General features: G+C 38.9%; 1 protein-coding gene across 1 annotated transcript in view; it reads left to right on the forward strand.

Moving 5' to 3' along the window:
• The first annotated feature begins 7,954 nt into the window (after positions 1 to 7,954).
• The window catches only part of COL6A3 (collagen type VI alpha 3 chain), a 101,321-nt gene continuing 88,544 nt past the window's right edge, over positions 7,955 to 20,731 (forward strand). The window contains exons 1-3 of the mRNA XM_019523345.1: positions 7,955 to 8,117; positions 9,683 to 10,300; positions 15,232 to 15,834. Of these exons, the coding sequence (XP_019378890.1) occupies positions 8,030 to 8,117; positions 9,683 to 10,300; positions 15,232 to 15,834 (1,309 nt within the window). The 5' untranslated portion in view covers positions 7,955 to 8,029. The remainder of the gene's footprint in view (positions 8,118 to 9,682; positions 10,301 to 15,231; positions 15,835 to 20,731) is intronic.

Raw genomic sequence — 20,731 nt, forward strand, 5'->3', positions numbered from 1 at the left:
CAGAATGGAAATACAGATTTGCAAATTCAGCTTTTTTTAATTCATGAGTTTTAAGCCAAAGTAGATAACATGACAACGTGTCAGTTTCTTTTAACTATTTCATGATTTTGAAATAAAACTTCTATTTTGGGACCTGCCATTTTTTAAAGGTATGACCGTAAGAAACACTTTGAAAAAATGAAAACGGTGTTTATTGACATTGCTAGAGTATTGTGAAATGCAATAAAGTATTATTCTGAAAAAAAACTCTTTGATGTGCACAAAGGAAGGCCAGTCAAGGGGAAAGAGTGCTTCATGCCTAGGTCACTGCAGTGGACTTAGAAGAATTAGGCTCAATTCCTGGCACTACCACAAGCCCCCAACAGACTTATTAGTCAGGTGGCTCAGATTTTCAAAGCCATCTAGAAAATTTAGATGGGACTTCACACCCTTATTACCCAGGTAGCCTCAAACGTCTCACCTTTAAGTTCTTTGTTCCTCGGTTCAATTCACCATTTATACCAGTGATGGCCAAACATTTTTGTCAGGCATGCCACAACTTAAGCCCCACACCCGCCAAACCTCTCCAAACCTCTTCTCATCCTGACTTTGCTGCTCTGCCTTCTGCTTCCTGTCCTGGGCTCCCTGCCCAATCTGTTGCTCCAGTCCCTGCTCCTTCCCCAATCTGTTGCATGCCACAAACAGAGGCTGCCTATGCCACTTACGGCATATGTGTCACGGATTAGCCACCCTGATCTATGTCAAGAAGATAAACAGCATTTTGCTATGAGACAAGAGCATGGTAAATATAAACACAACAAAGAGTGCAAGGGACTCAAGATACACTGCAATACATCATGATCAGTACTTCATATTTTGATCTCTACTCAGACAGTTTGAAAACATGTTGGATATCTTTTCATATCTTATAGCACACTATCCAAGTTTTTCTAGCCTGAGCCTACAATGCCTAACCAGTTAAAAGTACTGAAGAGTTTTCTTAATATCAAACAGCCTGTAAACAAGCTAGTAGGATCCTATGCACTCTTAATATCAAATGCTAAAAAACCAAATAGTTTACATTGGTTCCATGGGCAGCTTGTGCTGACATAGTCCTGCTGACCGGGGTGGGGAGGTCCCCCATGGCTGATCTCACTGTCCTGATCCCCACAGCAGCTTCCAAGAGTGGCTGCGGCTACTTCTGGGAGTGGCTGCAGCGATCGGCTGGCACTTGTAGGGGGGCAAAGGTGCTCCCACCTGCCCCCCCCCATCGCCCATCACCTAAGCGGCAAATGCGGCCAGTCAGGGGGTACACTGGTGCTCTCAGGGGGGTGCACATGCACCCCCATGTATCCCCTGTGTGTCACCACTGATTGGTTCTTTCATATTAGCTGAGAAAAGATTAATTTTCATTCATTCATTCATTCATTGCTTATGCTCTCCCATCTCCCTACAGGCCAGATGTTCTAGATTAAGAAGTTTGACTAAAAGATGAAAGGCAGACCATCTGTAGTCAATAAATGGAAGAATAATAATAATATAAAATGTATACCCAGTGGCATAACAAGTAGAGTTGGTGCCTGAGGCAAGCCCTACAGGAGAGTGGGGTGGGGTGGGGGATGTGGGTTCTGAGAGCATGGGCGGGGATGGTCCTAAGAGTTGGGGGTGGAGGGGAGAGGCATGGGGGTGTACTCTTCCCACCTCAGCTGTTGCTCTAAAAAGCAGCAGCCAGAGAGTTTTTTGGAGTTTTTGGCATAAGTATGATGCTAGGCATGGACTCTGCAGGGGGTGAGGGGTGGGTGATTCTAGCACTGTTTCTAAGTTAGCACCCATGACAGATGCCCTTCTTGCCCACCCCTAGTTACACTACTGTGTATGCCTTTTAGAAAAAATATTAGCAGTCTAATCAGATAACACACATTAGTCAGACTTATGTGAATAAAGCCAACATAATTGTGAGGCCACTCATTTGGACTGTGTATTTTATTTTAGATACCTAACCAGGTAGCTTCATTTTTACTGTTGCAGCAAATGCTAATAAATCAACCTAAGATGAATCCCTGCAGTGCTTGCAGAACCCAGTTTTCACACAGAGGAAGTTTTCCAACAAGGCATAGAGGGAGATAAGCATGAATCATTCTTCGCATTTTGTGCAAAAGTAGGACCTATGCCACAGATACATATATTTGTGTCATAGTACACGGGTGAATAATCTCATGGCAGGCAATGAATGAGCCTGTCCCCACAGCTAAACTTGCATGTGTATGTGAGTTTTTGCAGGAGCAGGGAATGGGGGCTTTGCTATTGACTCAGGAGAGCCAAGTTTTCACCTTCTGTTGTTTGCAGTTTTGAAATAATTAAACAGAAGGATCTCCAAGGGCGCTGCATGCAGAAGAAAACAACGGAGAAGTCTGTTAAAAAGGCCTTTCAGAGAAAGGAGTCAGGTGTTCTATTGGATAAAATACTGGGGAAAACTAACTCATATAGCCTAAGGCTGTTTTTAGTTATGCAAAGTTATTATCTAATACTTATCATATGTTTGTCATATGGTTTTCCAGTATGAACTGCTGTCTTATGTTTGACAGATTGATGGAATGTAAAATATATTGGAGCAAATCCTCAGCTGATGTAAATTGGCTGAGTTCCATTGAAGCTAATAGCATTATATTGATATATTCAAGCTGAGGATCTTGTTCATTATTCCTGAGGGTTCCATCATATTTTGAGTTCACAGAGTGCTTATTATTTATTCTTTGTATTATGGTGGCAATTGGGGATCCGCAGAGAATGAATCTCTATTGTGATGACTTATAGAAAGGAAAAAAGAAAGATAACCAAGTTCAATGTATTTAGAAATAAAGGATCAGGTCATCCTTGTGTTGCTCCACCCAGCCACTCTTATAGTTCAGTTCTTCACAGTCCATTTTCTTGAGAAGAATTACAAGAGGGAACCCAGCATTATGAGGGATCTCAGGGAGTTGTTGGTTGTAGCCGTGTTGGTCTAAGGAGATAAGCAGACAAGGTTCTTTGGGTAGATGTGATATCTTTTATTAGACCAACTAAATAGTTGGAAAAATTGTTCTTTGCTAGCTTTTGAGCACACACACCCTTCTTCAGGCAGATTCTTAATATGCTTGAAGTGTGTTTCATGGTAGGTATTTCATACGTGTTTGTGGCTGAAAGCTTGCAAAGAACAATTTTCCCAACTATTTAGTTGGTCTAATAAAAGATTTCACATTTACCCAAAGAACCTTGTCAGTGGGGTTTAAGCACTTATCTGTCTACTGAGGGTAAGGTGAGTGTACACATGGAATGGCCAGGACCTGTGGCTTCTAGGCCTTGCAGATACGTGGGGAAGGGCTGAGCCAGATCATTCTTCTGCCTTTCACCAGGGGTTCAGCAAAAGCCACATACATGTGTTCTTTAATGTGTTCTTTATATGTGTGCATTACTTGTTAAGGACTCCTTACAGGATTTCTGTGTAGGAATCTGGGAACAGAGAGGAGATGGTACTGCTGAGATCAGCTGCTCTCTTTTGCTATCTTCTTCTGCTACCCTACTCAGAGTGCTTCCGAGGGGTAACTCCATTGAAACTGCTCTGGAAAGTATGTTTAGGCAGGGCTGTAATCAGCTGTGTCTGAATTTTTCCAGGGCTGTGGGGGTGGGAAAGGAATTATATTTGCCACTGGAAGGGCATGGGGGATGGGAAGGGGACAGGGGTCATTCCTGCCTAGGCTCTCCTCACTTGAGTGCCAGCTGCTACTGTTGCTGTTCTAACAGCACAGGCTTAGCTGCTACCATAGAGGGACACACAACAGATCCAGGGGTCCCTCATGGTGCTTCATTCACCTCCCTGTTCCCATGAGTAGGGCTGACCCTCCCACAGCAAAGCCTCCCAGGAGAAGGGGCATCATCCCACCTCCTTCTCCTGCCAATCAGACACAGTGCTGGGCATGATGCTGCTCCTGCCTGTTCCCTATGATTGGGCTCTGTAGGGTTCTTTCTGCCATGAAACAACTCCTAGTGGAGTTGCTTTTGCTTGCTAAAATAAGACTTTTCTAAGTTTTATAATGATGGTAATATTACTTTCAGCTATGATAGTTGTCTCTATTAAGTCAACATTTGCCAACGTTCTTAATAATTAGAGTATAAAATAATTGCTACATGCTAAGTATTGGCTCCTGTTGACTTTTTAATGGCAGTCACCAATATAATCATTTACATGTTCATGGATAATTAAAGCATTTACTTTGATTTCTTTCATGCAAAGTAAATAGCTTTAATGTTGTGAGCAAAGAAGCAAAGCTAGAAGAGAAATGAGGGAAACAGCCACGCATACCATCTGGAACAGTAAACATTGTGGATTCTTTCTCCTCAATAGGAAAATATGTGTGCATTTTGGATTTTCAATAATTCATAACAAACTGAGTGTATGTTTCCTGGATCTCTTGCATTTCATTGAAATATGTAGGGCCATAGTCTTAGCTTATGTCAATCACTGGTGTCCCGTGGAAGTCAATGGACTGACGATGATTTATATGAGCCGAGGAACTGGATCAGATGAAACCCACTATGAAAAGACCATGTGTAAAATTATTTCTCTGTGTAGAGTTAACTTTTCCAATTATGCTTCAGGTTCTTGGATTTTCAAAGATTCAGGACATGTAGATTTATTTCCAGCTGTTTTTTGTCAGTTGTGTAACTTGCAAGGATTTAAGCAAACTTATTGTTCTTTTCATTAATGGTCCTGGAATCCTTTGTACCACTTGCCAACTCAGTTAACTTAGTGAGGGCTAAGAATAGCAGAAAGGGAAAAAAATGTAATTATTGATGTTGACCTGATTTAATACCTGGCATGTTTGAATCTCTCCTGTCTTATTTGAAAGATTGATCTCATTTTGAGGAGAAATAAATTCTAAATCAGTGAGGGGCCAACACATGATTCTCTACAGCTGTGGCTGGGGATTCATTTTCCTGTGCTGACTTGCTGTTTGTTCCAACCTCTTCTATCTCCCTCTTCATAGTGTCTTTACTTCAGCTGCACTCTAGCTACTTTCCCTTTTGTCCTTGTATTAAAATACAAGGACCAAAAAAAAAAAGAAAAAAAAAAGAGTTAACACTAATTTGCTAGTTTACTGCTATCTCTCTTTTCAGTGCCCTTCCCTTACTAAGTCTATTTAACTTGCAAGTAATTTGTGGCAAAGACTGCCCACTATTCTGTCTTGTACAGTGCCTATGTAATGGAGCCCTAATTTTGGTTATGCATTATTGAAGAAGTAGTTTTAACTAATAAAAACAATACACACACTGCCAGTTTCCTCTTGAAATTGCAGTAATCTTAGGCTGAATTTGGCCGTGATAAAATATAATTTTCTTTGGATCTTTTTGACTTGCTAATGATTTTCAATTATACATAATTCTTTGTGTGCATGAACACAATGCACATATTTGTAACTAATTAATTCACATTGTGATTAACATGTAGAATCCCATCGTGAACAAGACACGAACAAGACCCAGTGGTGCCAAGCACTGTAGAAACACAGAATAAAGAGGCCGTCCCTGCCATCAGTGACTTGCAATCTAGTGTTGGTGATAGAAACATTTCACCAAGTAGGAAACAGAGATCAGCAGTGAGATTATGAGCCAGCTCTCCAGATGATATTAATCTACATACTTCTACTGACTTCAGTGGAGTCAACTGATTTGCATCAGTTGTGGATCTAATGCATTACAACTGCTGTAGTTGACAGATGTTATGTAACTGTTTTCAGTTCATGCTGCTTTGTCCAATGATAGGACATAGATTTTAGATTTTTTCATACATTTAATAGATTTTTAGGGTTGAAAAGGACCTCAGTAGATCATTGAGTCCAACCCTCTCTCCTGGGTAGGAAAGAGCGCTGCACTAAGACACCTGTGTCTCTGGCCTTTCATTTTCATTTAGGGCTAGACAATGAGCTGAACAGTTCATTTGCACAGGTTTCAAGGATATGTAAGAATCTTCTTTATGCCCATTTGTAGGTGACCCTGGCTTTGTGTTTAGATCAGTGGTTTTCAAACTCTGGTCCATGGACTCCCGGGGATCCACAGACTATGTCTAATGGGTGCATGAAAGATGATTATGATCAATCAAAAGTATGTGAATACCCACACTTACAATTCAAAGGGGTCTGCACCTCCATTCAAAATTTAAAAGGGGTCAGCACCTCCATTCAAAACTTTTTAGGGGTTTGCAAATGAAAAAGAAGTTTGAAAACCACTGGTTTAGATGCATTGGAGTAAGCAGGCAGAGAACAGGAGAATCACAGCTCTGCCTCTGAGGTGTATTAGATTTCATTGTGGAAGCAGTGGTGTGGGGCAGGGGAACAGTATCGAATACCATTCCTTCCCACAAAGCTGTATCCCTTGGGGATTGATCAGCCCTCCCCCCCCCATAATTTGCACTGATCATTTTTCAACAAACTGCAGCTACATAGGAGACTATTTTCCATTCTGTTTCTAATATCTTTTACTGGTTAGTTAGAAAACATTTTCCTTTCCAGACTTCCATTTAGCAAACATTCATTTTTCCTATTTTTGAAGAGGTCTTCAGTTTCCTTACCTATTTTATTTTTAATGTCCATCAATAGCCACTTCTTTTTTTGCCCCATAAAAAACAGTGTTTTTCATGCATCCTGGTTGGCCACAATGTTAGGATAGGAACACCATCTAAATATTATTTTGTTTAACTGAGGCTATAGAGCAAATTGAAGTTGTATAAATTATTGGGAGGTAGGGAGCCACTGACGACTGGACTTGACTTGTTATGGGACAGATTTTCTTCCCTTTTACCCTAGTGGAAATCTGTTGAGCTAAATTCAGCTTTGGCATAAACAAGCAGGTCTCCCCCTGGAATCAGGAAAAGTTACATTTTCTTACACTAGTGCTTAATTTGGTCCAATGACATTTCAGAGGTATTCTTGCAATATATTTATAGAATCAGACACTCAGAAAAATAGGATTGAAAGGGACCTCAAGAGGTCATTTAGTTCAACTCCCTATGTCTGTCTAAACCATGCCAGACAAATGTTTGCTTTAACCTGCACTTAAAAGCTTCAAATGAGATGGATTCCTCAACTGCTCTATGTAAAATGTTGCAGTGCTTAACAGCTCTCCTAGCCAGAAAGTAGTATCCAACCTATATCAGCCTTGCAATTTCAGCCCTTTACTTTTTAAAAGAAGAAGAGTATACCATAGAGTCCTTAGTAAACAGGATTTGAATTTGCCTGAGAGAACTCACTGATTTACTAGCTCAGTGCCTTAACCACTCATCCATAACTAATATACCCTGACTAACATTGATTTAGTTAGCTTGAGCACTGGTAGCAGTAAATCCCTAGTGATCTTGGTTTTAGTCGCAAGTACCTAGACTTCTGGGCACAAGCAGGATTTTTCAACCTAGTCTGAAGCCCATGCTACTAGGGCTTCATTGCTCTTGGTACCTGAACTAGGGAGATTAAAACTAACCTTGATAACTTTGTCTACACATGCTGCAACCACACTTCTAGAGTACAGTGGTAGAAATGGAGTAGTGAGAGGAGAATTTGGCCTGTTATGAGGTACATCCTATCATCTTTTCATTTACAAACCTCTCATCAAAACCTGCGGGAATTCTACGGAAAAATCCATAAGAGGCTTATGTCCTGTATTACTTCGGGACCCTATACTTTTCTTGTTCATTAGTAGAGTTTTCCATGGACATGAGGGGAAAGTTGCAAAGCAGAGATCACTGACTGAGGAAAGTGCTTATTATCATCATCATCACTATTGTTTCTACCACAGTTTATTGTATGCATAGTGTTTTGCAGGCCTGCTAATGGATTAAGACCCCATTGTGCCATGTGCTGTATACGCTCATGCCCAGGCCCAGCCCTACAACCCTGTTGTGAAATCTTTATTAGAGCTGAACTGAGAATGCTATTTACACTGACAGTGTCTCTGTTTCTATTTAGGTCACACATTGGTGCTTTGAAAAACAAAAAAACAAAATAAACAAAAAAAAATCAATATGAGGAAACATCGACATTTGCCCATAGTGGCAATCATTTCTATCATACTCTCTGGCTGTTGTATGGTTGAGGCTCAGCAACAAGAAGGTAAGTCCTTGGGTCTTTAGAGAATTTGTAAAAATGTGATGCTTTCTCATGAGATGTTTCTAGGATGTTTTTAAATGCACATGTTGAAAATGCATTGTGATTTGCCAGCATTGCTGATGGAGAACTAGTCCAAGCATACTACTAGCTTATTTTTTGCCAGCCCATTGGGCTGAGCATCATTTCATGTACATCCCTTAGAAAACACACAAGTTTTCTTATGTAGGCATGTGAGTAGCGAATAATGATGTTTTGCATGAGACTATGACTTTGCCAGTGGAGTGTTAACATTTAGTGTGTTATCTATGTATTATCCATGCAGAACTGTTCTGCCTCCCTTATATGTATGGAAAAACCTGGAAAGGGAAATTGAATGTTGTAACAGCAAAACCGCCAAATTCCAGACATTGACATGGATTACCACTCCCCTGCATTGTTGCGGAGAGAGGTTCATTAGCTTTTTGAAAAGATATTATAGCTTATTTTGTATTGTAACTAATTTATTAGGGGTTTGGCATAAGGTGAATGTTATTGGGGAACAGAATTTAATCTGGCACCTTAATTTTTGCAATTACTTAGGTCATGTTTACACTAATGGTCTCTCTAGAGTCCAGAGGGCTCCTTGTGTGAACAAATATTGCAGGATTTGGCCCATATTAACTAAACCAGTGATTCCCAAACTGTAGTCTGTGGTGGTCAACAAGACCATGGTAAGTTGACCAGGACCTGTCCCCTGTTGGTCAATTAAAAGTTTGAGGATAAGAGTGTATGGTTGTCCATGAGATATGATGAGGGTTAACAGTGGTCTGCTAGTTCAGAAGGTTTGGGGATCACTGCTGTAAATCTCATGCAAGAAATATTTGTGTATATTAGCAGTGTTCAATATCTAAGCTTGCATTTTAACTGGCCAGAAAGATTTCCTGGGCCTAAAAATCCATTGTCATATGGTTTGGGTATTAGTGGGACTTTAAACCTGTAATAACATTAAGCAGTAATTGTGACTTTCAGACTCAAATCCAGCAAAGCACAGGAGCAAATGCATGACTGACTTAAGGCTCATAAGGAGTCCCACCCCTGAAGGGCTAATTGCCTACTTGGAGTTGCACACATGATTCAGTGCTCTGCTGGATGGGGTTGTGGTGCCAGTAAGGGGAAGCAGAGGCACAGAACTTCAGTGAAAGCACATGGAAGAAATTCTTTCAGACAAGTGCAATGGCTCTTGAAGACAGAAGGAACATGACTTCTGCTACGCACTATGAAATGGTGCAGTGCATGCTCCTCCCCTGCTAAATGCTGTCCCTTCTCACCTTTGTGTTCTCTAAGTACAAAGTCTGGGACAAGCCCCTGTGCAGATATAAAGGAGGCTGGCTTCTTGCACCCTTTCATCTACTTGCGTTCTTATGTAGGGGTATTCACAGTCCAGTTTACAGAGATCCTTCTGTTCTGTCCTTCATTATAAAAGAAATATGAGTTTCACGCTGAAGATGTGAAATAGGCCATGCTTTAAAAAAGTGTTTGGGCAACACGGAAATATTCAGCTGACCTGTAGAAAATCTGTTTTTTTAAAGATGTCAAAATCGTTGCTGCGGCTGATATAATATTTCTAGTGGATTCCTCTTGGAGCATTGGAAAGGAACATTTCCAACTTGTTCGAGAGTTTCTGTATGATGTTGTAAAATCTTTAGATGTGGGAGAGAATGATTTCCATTTTGCTCTGGTCCAGTTCAGCGGAAACCCACACACAGAGTTCCAGTTAAACACGTATCGCTCTACCCAAGATGTCCTGTCCCACATTTTGAACATGCCTTATATGGGGGGAGGCACCAAGACTGGAAAAGGATTAGAATACCTAATTCAGAACCATCTCACTAAAGCTGCTGGAAGCAGAGCAAGTGATGGCACCCCCCAGATTATTATAGTGTTAACGGATGGACGATCTCAAGATGATGTGGCTCTGCCATCATCTGTCCTTAAGTCTGCTGATATAAACATGTTTGCAATTGGAGTGCAGAATGCAGTGGAAGGGGAATTAAAGGAAATAGCAAGTGAACCACTCGATTTGCACGTTTTCAACCTAGAGAATTTTACTGCTCTCCACAACATAGTAGGAGACTTAGTGGCAAGTGTTCGTACATCTATGACTCCAGAAATGGCTGGAGAGAAAGGAGTGGTTAAAGACATCACAGGTAATGGCAAACTGCTGTGCTGTGTCTTTGCCATACTGATATCTGAAATAGGTATGGCAATTGCTGGTATTGCACTGTTTTAAAAACTCTGTAGGGAAAGTCAGAGATGGAGGTTTAAAAGGTTTAAAACCTTTTTGAAAGGTTTAAAAAAAAAAGGTTTCAGAGGAACTGTCACAGGTTTCCAATGGATTGTACAGCTAAAGTTGCTCACTGTTTGCAAAAGAGGCTGTCCTTCCTGCCAGATTTTTCAGTCTAATATCATTCATGTCTGCAAACCTTTCCCTGTCAGAGTCAAAGGAAAAAAGCATCACACAGGCATCATCTTGTAGTCCTGTCCTCATGACCCAAATGTCAGCCCATTTGTAGGAGTCTGATTGCAAGATCTGGGCCTCATTCATTAGTTGTGTGACATTGCAACCACTGCAGAGGCAAAACTCCTTTCTGGTCAGGGATTATCCTGTACCAGAATGTGATTTCTAAATGAATGAGGTTAATCATGCAAATGACTGCAAAAATTCCATTGTTGTTCATTTTATTACAGAATACATTTTTGGAGATGTGGGTAAAAATTCAATTTCACTATAGTTGCCTTTAATATCCCATGATTGTCCCCATTTCACAACTAGTATATACGAATGCAAAAGCAAATAATTACCTTGTCAGCTGCAAATTTGCCAAATTATCCCTGTTTATCAGCTTCCAAGAGAGGCGGAGAAATGTAAAATAAAGTCCTCAGTAATACAGTTACTGTCCTATAAGGTCCTAAATCTGAGCCAGCTTAGCTAGTCCATTAGACTAGCATTTTTAAGGCATGCCAGTTTAGGTAGCCAGCAGCACACAGGGGAGACACTTCCAACTGCCTTGGTCTCCCCAGCCTGAATAACCAGATACAACTCACGGTTGCATTGATTAAGGATAGTCTCCACTTGAAAGTCTGGAACAAAGCTTGTACTCACAACTCTGGAGGTAGACATCAGACCTTCACAGCTCTAGCACTATATCCCACATTGTCTTGTAAAATCATAATCTAAACCTGGTTGGCGCCAGTGGAGCCACAAATTAATTCAACCTTCAGCAGCTAGATATTTCAATTTGTGAAATACAAGGCAACTCATTTGTCTGCTCCCATCCATACCCCAAAGGAAGTAAATGAGAGTTTTTCCATGGGCCTGAATGGGTTTTGGGATCAAAGCTGTTTCATAGTTTTTAGGGGCTGGAAGGGACCTTACCTGTGAACCTGGGTAAGATAATTTGGGTTGGGTAAATAGAGTATGGTAAACAGAAGGGAGAAACATCTGGGTGTGAAATCTTCACTTTTTCATCAGAGAAAAGAGAAGGTGGGACCCTATTAATCCCGTCCATTGAACAGGGCCTGCAACCTCAATGGGAAGTCTCTGGAAGGGTATATTGGTACTTACAGGAACACTGGGCCTTAGAAAGTTTAGCTGTTCTTTCTACTACTTGCTCAGATCAAGTGCAACAAAAAATGACTTCCAATTCCTATTTACTTTCTGCTGGTAGCAGCTATGAGAAGAGCAGTGACCTCTAATTCCTGTACACCGTTCTCCCTGTTAGATTGGACTAATTTTGGGTGATCTGACAATTCCCTTATTGATATAGCATTTATAGCACGGGGTTAGCAGCTGATATGCGCCACATACCAAAATGATTAGAGCAGTGGGATTTACTTGTAAGTGAAGGAAATAGTACCTGACCCTGTTGCCTTTGGTAGAACTTACTATAAGCAAATGCCGAATTTGGCTCAAGAAATACTAAAGGAGCAAACCTTTTTTTTTTATTCCTGAGACTCCATCTAAACCTTGGTAGCATTTTGATGAAAAAAAACAGTAGCAATATGCAAGGTATAACATTAATCCATTCATTTTGTCTTGTCTAATTAACCCCTTACCTCAGTCCCATCAATTGCTATATATCACTGCATGATACTTCGCAAAACAAAGAGCTGTGCTCACATATTTTTGTGCTTGGTGTTTAGCAGGGCAAATAGCCAGTTGATTTGCAAGCCATGGAGAAATTAAACTTGTTTCTATCAGTGATGTAAGCTCTCTGAATGATAAAAAACATTTTTTTAAGTAAACAAAATATATGTGACATCAGATTGCTCTTTAATTATAATAGGATCAGGCCCTTTACTGTAAAAATGCACTTTTTAAAGTCAATAAAAATTTCACTACTGGCTTTAATGGGTGGGCTGGGGTTTATGTATGTCTTGATAAGAAACAAGACTGTGTAGAGTATCCTATTTGCTTATGCACATCTTCATAAAAGCAAATATTTTTAGGGGCAAAACATGTTTTTATATATGAAAAGGAGTATTTCTAAGGTGAAAGGGAGTATTTCCATCCGGAGATCCTTTTGAGAAATGTTTCTGCTCAGTAAAGAAAGTGAAAAGTAATTTTGCTTTTTGTATAGCAAGTTGGTGCTGTGTAATTTACATGGCCAATATATACAACATTTTTATATTGGATTATATTGAGCACTATGTAAGGCATAGTGCAAACTGATCATCTGTCTAGGATGACTTTGAGGTGCCATTTATTCCTTTAGGAAATGCTTTTGCAATTCTAGGTAGTTTGTTTTGCATTTTCTACATCTATAAATGACGTGGAGATTATGTAGTATGGACCATGAGTGTGAGTCGAAAAACAGACTTTGTATTTACATGATAGAAAAGCCCAAATTGTCAATCTTTTGACAGTTCCAGAGTTCAAGGCCAGTCTTGAATTTGCCCTGGTGCATACATTAAATCTTAGCTGTCTGTCTCATCTGACACTGTCTGCTTAGTTGTGTAACAAGCATGCTTTTATTTGTCCTCCAGCACTGGCTTGTTCCATTAGCGTGTACTTAAGTACAAGGTGTTTACAGTGATGACAAATTATCCAACATTTAGCGTTATTGTGTTTCTATTTTGTCTTATATGGGAAGTATTCCTACAATAGAAATACCTATGAGGAATTTAAATATCACTACTAAAAAGAGAACTAAGAAATATATACAAACAACACTGTCCTATATTTTTCTTTGCTTTTTTCCTATTTTTGTGGACTCCATATGCCACAACCAGGAATGAACAGTTAAATGAAATGTTAAGGACTTTTATAGGCAAACAGGGTTCTTTGGGTAGATGTGATATCTTTTATCAGACCAACTAAATAGTTGGAAAATTTGTTCTTTGCAAGCTTTCAGATGCAAACACCCTTCTTCAAGCATGAGGAGAGTCATAACCTAAAGAAGGGTGTTTGTGCCTGAAAGCTTGCAAAGAGCAATTTTTCCAGCTATTTAGTTGGTCTAATACAAGATATTACATCTACCCAAAGAACCTTACTTGCCTATGTCCTGAGACCAAAACGGCTACAACTAACAACCCTAAAAACTTTCATAACTTTTGACTAAATCATAAAATAATCTCTGAGCCTTTAAATAATTCATGGATATCTCCATTCTTTAACTGGCAGGTTTCATGGGGATGAAAAAGGTTCAAGAGATAGGTAATAGAATAGAGAACGTTTGACTTTGTGTATGAATTATGTAATTGAATCATGTGATGGTATTGCATAATAGCCTCATAAAAGTCAATAAGAGTTGGGCCATAGACCTCACTGGTGCCAGGATTTCACCTCAGCCGGGAGTCAGACAATGTTTTCAAAACTGATGCCTCAGTCATTTTCAATAGTGTGCATGCATACGCACGTGTGCACACACCCCAGCAATAACTTTAAAAAAACTGCAGAGTAGTGCCCTGGAAACATCTGAGTATTCCCTAAGATCTGTTCTCCCCTGATACCTGCATATGTTTTTCACTGACATTGATGGGAGTTATGTGAGGATATAGAACAAAGGGCAGACTCTAGAAATGTTTTCAGTCTACTTTGATAAGTCATGAAACTAAATTATGCCCTGCCTTTTCTCTAATTCTAATGCTATATAAAGTTTCATTTGATGTGTATGATCAGATTAGCCATTTCCTGCCATCTAGGTATGGTCACAGGTTGGATAATTATGTCATGGCTGGTTTCATCACCCTGTTTTAACATGATTCTGCATTACTTGATTGAATATACAGTGGTTATGTGCAAAACACACACCAGGCACCTACAGTAGTCGTCAGCAGAAGTTATCATATTTGTACAAAATCAAATAGCAAGTTAATGTGTTATATGTCATTACAGGTATAGTAAATATGCAGCTAAACTTGTCATAATTGTCACTTGACAATGGAAAATAATATTCATCAATCAGACTTTTTTTTTTACAAAATGGCTTTGAATAATTATACCTTTGATGAGAAAAGCCACCATTGTATATTCAGCCAACATTTTAAACATTTACTAGAAATCTCAAGAAAGGCTGAAACTTTCCATGTATAAAACATGATTCCATCTGTGAATAATATTTTACAGTATAGCAATAACATTTACTTTTGAAACTGTATTGGCAGTTGTTTTTTTAAAAATATGTAATGAGATAGCCTTCTATGAATTCAATTTTGAATATAATTTATATTCTCTTTTGTGTATTTCCAGGAAATCTGGTTTGCTCTTTTGAGTTTTGTGTCTCTAAATATTTAGGCTTTTAGACAAATAGTAGACACCATCCTAGAAATTATCTAAATATCTAAAAAAATTCTGTGCTGTAGAGTTTTCTCCCCACAAAAGAAAAAATACCCTAATATTTAATAATAGTCATGAATTTAGAGTCTGTCAAAACTTCTGAAACACATTTGATCTGATGGCTCATATTCAATCAGAATGCAGAACTAAAAGGCAAATATCACTATCTTTAGCGAACACATATTTGTTTTCTATTTTCGTGTTTCTTACCAGCTTCCAAAGAAACATGTCAGAACACTGTAAAACTGCATGTAATCACTTGTTTTAATGCTTTCACCTTTTGCATTTCTTTTTTTAAAGCGCAAGATTCTGCTGACCTTATTTTCCTTATTGATGGATCAAACAACATCGGAAGTGTCAATTTCCAAGCCATACGAGATTTCCTTGTAAATTTGGTTGAAAACCTCAGAGTTGGCGCTCAGCAGATACACATTGGGGTGGTGCAGTATAGTGATCAACCCAGAACTGAGTTCTTTTTGAACAGATACTCCACAAAAGCTGATGTTCTGGATGCAGTGAAAGCACTTAGTTTTCTTGGTGGCGAGGAAGCTAACACTGGTGCAGCACTGGAATTTGTGGTACAGAACCACTTCACCCGGGCAGGAGGCAGCAGAATAGAGGAAGCTGTGCCTCAGATATTAGTGCTGATAAGTGGTGGAGAGTCTAGTGATGATGTCAGAGAGGGAGTGTTAGCAGTGAAGCAAGCTAGTATATTTTCACTTAGCATTGGGGTCCTGAATGCTGACAGTACAGAGCTGCAGCAGATTGCTACTGATGGAAGCTTCGCATTTTCTGCCCTGGATATCCGTAACCTTGATGGTCTTCAGGAACAATTACTACCAAACATTGTTGGAGTGGCCCAAAGACTCATTTTATTAGAGGCCCCAACCATTGTTACCGAAGGTATGTATGCATTTACAGACTGCTGTATTTTGTTGAATTAATGAACTATTACAACATATTTTTGAGCACATTTCTCTGCTATGCTCTAGAAAGAAATGAGAAAGCAAATAAATGGTGGCATATTATGAGGATAGTCATTTGCCCAGCAAATTACAATTTGAACACTCTGAAATGTTGTACCAATGACTATTGCAACGTGGAGATTTGAACAAAATAATCAGGGAATTAAAAAGCAATATAAACCTCCCATATAATTTCTTTGTACTGCAGTTACCATGATAATATCTGAACAGGCCTGAAGATGAGGACATGGCCTATTTCTGAGAAGTGCTTGTCTCATGAAAACTTTCATTAAAGGTCGATATAAACCTTCAGTAGAAGTCTTATATATGACATTTGGCTGGGGGAGTTATCAGAGATGTGGAATCCAGATGAGGAATATGCAGTGTTAATGACATTGTCATTACCCTGGATGGGGTTAATATTTCTTAACTATTATTTAGTACAGATAGCCCCAAAGTATACTTTTCATATCCATATCTGTATTTTGAACAACTCCCCAGTGTTAGAAGAAATTTGGATTCAATTTGAATTCAGGCTAGAGCTGGTCAAAAAGAAAAAAAAAGTATTTCTTTTTTAATGCTGAAAATGTTTACTTTTCATGGGGCATTCTTTTTCAGTATAGCAAAAGAAAATGGAAATAGTTAACTAAAAATGAATATTTATCAGTTTTTGGTTTTCTGTTGACAAACATTTTTTTTCCTTTGGGGAAAGCAGACACATGTAAATAAATGCACTTGGTTAAAAATCCAATTTTATTCCATAAAAAAAAAAATGGTGGAAGATTTTCAACCAGTCCTATTTCATGTCTAGCCCTAGAAACCAAGAATTGTATACAAAGGAATTATTTTCTGTACAAAGGCTTATTCATTATTTATGTCCCCTATTTTGAAGACTTTTGTGATGAAACATAACCAGAACATAGAGGTTGTGCAGACTTTCTGCCTAGGGATTTTGGATAATATTTGAGGATAATATAATTGTGCACAGAATTTAAAAGAACAATAACCCTCAATTATTTTTAAAGGCATTCTCTTTACGGTTATCATAACTTACCCTTTAATATTGAAGCTGATTTGGTTTGCAGCTTTACATGGAGACAGTAGAAATAGCTAACTTGGGTTTCATTAAATTATTTAATTTCAGTGAGGATTTAAAATAGTAGTTTATCTATGAGATGCCTTTAACTTGTTTATTGTAACCTAATGCATGGATATATCTAGTATCATGTTTATTCCAGCACTAGTGATTCACGCTGGCATAAATTTGTGCATGTTATGGATCATACAATAGGACTCTCTGGTATTGTAATTTTAAAATGCTTTAATTAAGTTAAAATCACTAACAGAAGATTTTCATAATAGACACTGTGAGCAGCACTGTCAAAGGCCACTGTATTGAGCCAATCTTGCAAAGTCCATGCATCCATTCAGCCAACAGTTCTCCCTAGGTACATGGAAATATCTGTTTTGTCCATACAGTTACTGAAATGAAATGCATAAATAGCCATGAATCCAAATGCCATTGTGCAATTTTGTTAATTGCATTCAGTTTACCAGCTTGATTGGCATTCAGGTATTTCACTCCAAATGTTTTCATTAGTTCCTTCTGACTTTTATATCATTAGACCCTCATAGATATAACTGAGAGCAAAATTTGACCTACTGTGTTATCATACCCATTTGGGTGCCTAACTACCCTACATGAAACATTTTCAAAATTTAATCAGAGCACAGAATCTTTATTTAGATTAAAACATCCATTTCAAAACCCATTAAAGTCTTTGAGAAGGCCCTACCCACTATTGACTACAGTGGGTTTCAGATCATGCTGTGTTAATGGGTTGGTTATCCCTTCATAGAAAGGCTGGAAGATTGGGATCTTAGTCTGGAATTAATTTCTTTTTCTTTGAGCATTTGTACTTTATAGCTTTTTAATCTTTCTCAGCCACAGAAATCACTCAGTATGCTGGGGGAAGGGGCACAGTTTGTTCTATTTGGACTTGTATAACTTCAGCTCACAGAACAATCAATCTGAAGAAAATATCTGTCTGCACCAACATAAAATAGCTAGTATCTAATTGATAAGGTACAGAGCTGGCTTCTGTGGAAGTTAAATTTGGAAGGGAACTGAAATTGTTCAAGGGTCTGGGAAGAGGTTCAGTATAAATGAATAATTGCTAATATGTGAAAAACTCAGTTGTTGACAGTTTATAAGCTGGACAATGGAAGCATATGCAAGACTGTGATTGGAGTATGTGCCTGGATGGGGAAAGTAAAAACCTCCATGTTCTTCTATGTGGGTCGCATAGATTTGGGGTCCTGGGGCATAAAAATAAGGCTATTTTTGGCTTTTGCCTCATACATAGGACAAGTTGTGCAGTCCTTACTCAGTTATTAACTGATGCTTCCACTGGAAACCTTGAGGCTTTTAGATATTTTGTGTGAGAAAGGAATGAAGGGCACACTTCAGTTCTCTATTCAAAGCCAGAGTAAAGTCAGGCTTGCCCAGGAGATCTCTGAAGAGTTCATAGAAATCAGCTCTTCACTCTCCTGTTGGAGTATTTGTTACTGCCTCTCATAAGCAATAATAATTACCTTCCCAACATGAACCATTTTCAGACCTCTTCCTGAACCTTTCAGTGGAGTATCATAGTCATGGCCAGGCCCCAGTTTCTCTCTCTTTTCCCTTCCTCACACCCCAGTTCATGGAGTCACAGAAAGAAATAGTACAACTCTGGGCTCTGTAGTGCAACAGAGAGTGCTGAGTCTCTATAATAGGCTTTTCGCAGTCTGTGTATGCAGCAAAACACAAGGCAATTCCAACTATTTGGGAGCCTCTGGTTCTTCTCAAAATGTAGTTGTGAAAATGGGATCTTGTCTCATGAGAACATCAAACTCTAAAGCTATTTTAAAGTTTTTTACTAGCTAGCTGTGCTGCTGTTAATATACTGCTATACTTTCTTATCTAAGACTCAATGGCCGTGTCTGCATGAGGCACTACTGTGCAGTGGTTACTGCACATTTATTTAGTACTTGTTTATACCTGAGTTACTGCAGTCGTACCGGCAATCACCATTTTTGTGACACTACTGCACAGTAGCCTAATACTACTGCACGGTAGCGTCGTATCATGGTTTTTGCCAGGCGATGATACTGTGCAGTAATGTAAGGCTACTGCACAGTCAGAGTCCTGTGTAGATGTTCCCAGTGTTGATATGAAAGGCCATGCCATTCTCTTTTAGATAAGCTAAAATATAAAAAAACTGGGCAAGATTTTAAAAACTAACTTGTGATTCCAGGTGCCTCATTTTTTTGGATGACCTATTTGAGACATTGTAAAGGAGTCTCATTTTTAGTTGTTAAGAAAATCAGCATCTCAAGTTGTGCACCCAAAATAAGGCAATCAAAGTAACTCATCACTTTTGAATGTTGTGGCCATTCTAGGATGATAATAATACCTGGAAAAAAATTGATTGCTTTTCATTTGTGTTTAATGTCATCCAAAGAAACCAAGAAATTAAGAGCATTATAAAAAAAAGTGTAAATTGAAGCTGAATATGAAAACCATGAATATAGTGCTTTTTCTTCAATCCTATAATATGTTGATTTTTCACATATTATGAAATTTATGAAAGTCATGTGACGGCTGCCCAATATTCAGCTGTCCAGATACATTTTAAATTTGTTGATAAACTTCCCAAATAACATTTATGCCAAAGGTTTTTCATTGTTTTCCTCATCTGAGCTATATTTTCTGCTGATATATATTTGCATACCTCATTTGAAATTATTCCTATACTTTTGCAGAGAGAATTTGGACTTCCAGTTAAGCCTTATCTAATGTCATTTGAAATCCTTGTAGTGATTCCCATTTTTGTGTTGGAGTTGAGGTAGACTGTTGGTATTTTTTTCATTTGGCCAAAAAAAGCATAGCATATTTCATAGATTTCATAGACATTAAGGCTGGAAGGGACCTCGGGAGATCATTGAGTCCAGCTCCCTGCCCCTGGGGCAGGAAGCCAGGTGGGGTCAAAGGATCCCAGCAAGATAAACGTCCAAATGTCTCTTAAAGGAGTCCAGAGTAGGTGCTTGCATCACCTGTCTGTTCCAGGCCTTGGGGGCTTGGACAGTAAAGAAGTTTTTCCTTATGTCCAGCCTAAAACGGTCTTGGAGAAGTTTGTGACTGTTTGACCTTTTCATCCTTTGGGGCACTCTGGTGAACAGGCGTTCCCCTAGATCCTGAAGTACACCCCATATATACTTGTAGGTAGCCATCAGGTCCCCTCTGAGCCTGTGCTTTTCCAGGCTGAAGAGTCCCATAGCTCTCAGCCTCTCATCATAAGGCCTGTTTTCCTGCCCTCTGATCATCATGTTTTCAAATGCAAAAAAACCCCTTGTGTTAATAATTATTTATAATGTCATGATTGTGTTTTATCATAAAGTTATTAAGTATTTTAATATTATCAATACTTATTTATCTATTTTCTCCTTTAAACGGTTTATTGGTTTTTGCCCTGTCTTCCTTCAAGTTCATCGGGGAACTGAAAATCTAGTGTTCTTTCTGCTTCTTTCATCATCATCTGTAATAAAAGATTTAAATTGCAGAGATGTAAATAAACGTGACAATTGTTTTAGTAATATGGGAGCCATAATTAAAGCCACTCTACTCCTCTATAACTGGGTTGGCTGTGCTGAACAAAGAGAGGTAGTAACTTGTATTTGTTAGCTAAGGAAATGTATGGGACATGAAGACACACAGGGAACAGGTATGCGGAATTTGTGGGAACTGTTCTTTCTTTGTTTCCGTAAGCATAACCTATTTTATCCACATGGGA

The sequence above is a fragment of the Gavialis gangeticus genome, unplaced genomic scaffold (assembly GCF_001723915.1).
Source record: "Gavialis gangeticus isolate Ggan-Ray unplaced genomic scaffold, GavGan_comp1, whole genome shotgun sequence".
NCBI classification, from domain to species: Eukaryota; Metazoa; Chordata; order Crocodylia; family Gavialidae; genus Gavialis; species Gavialis gangeticus.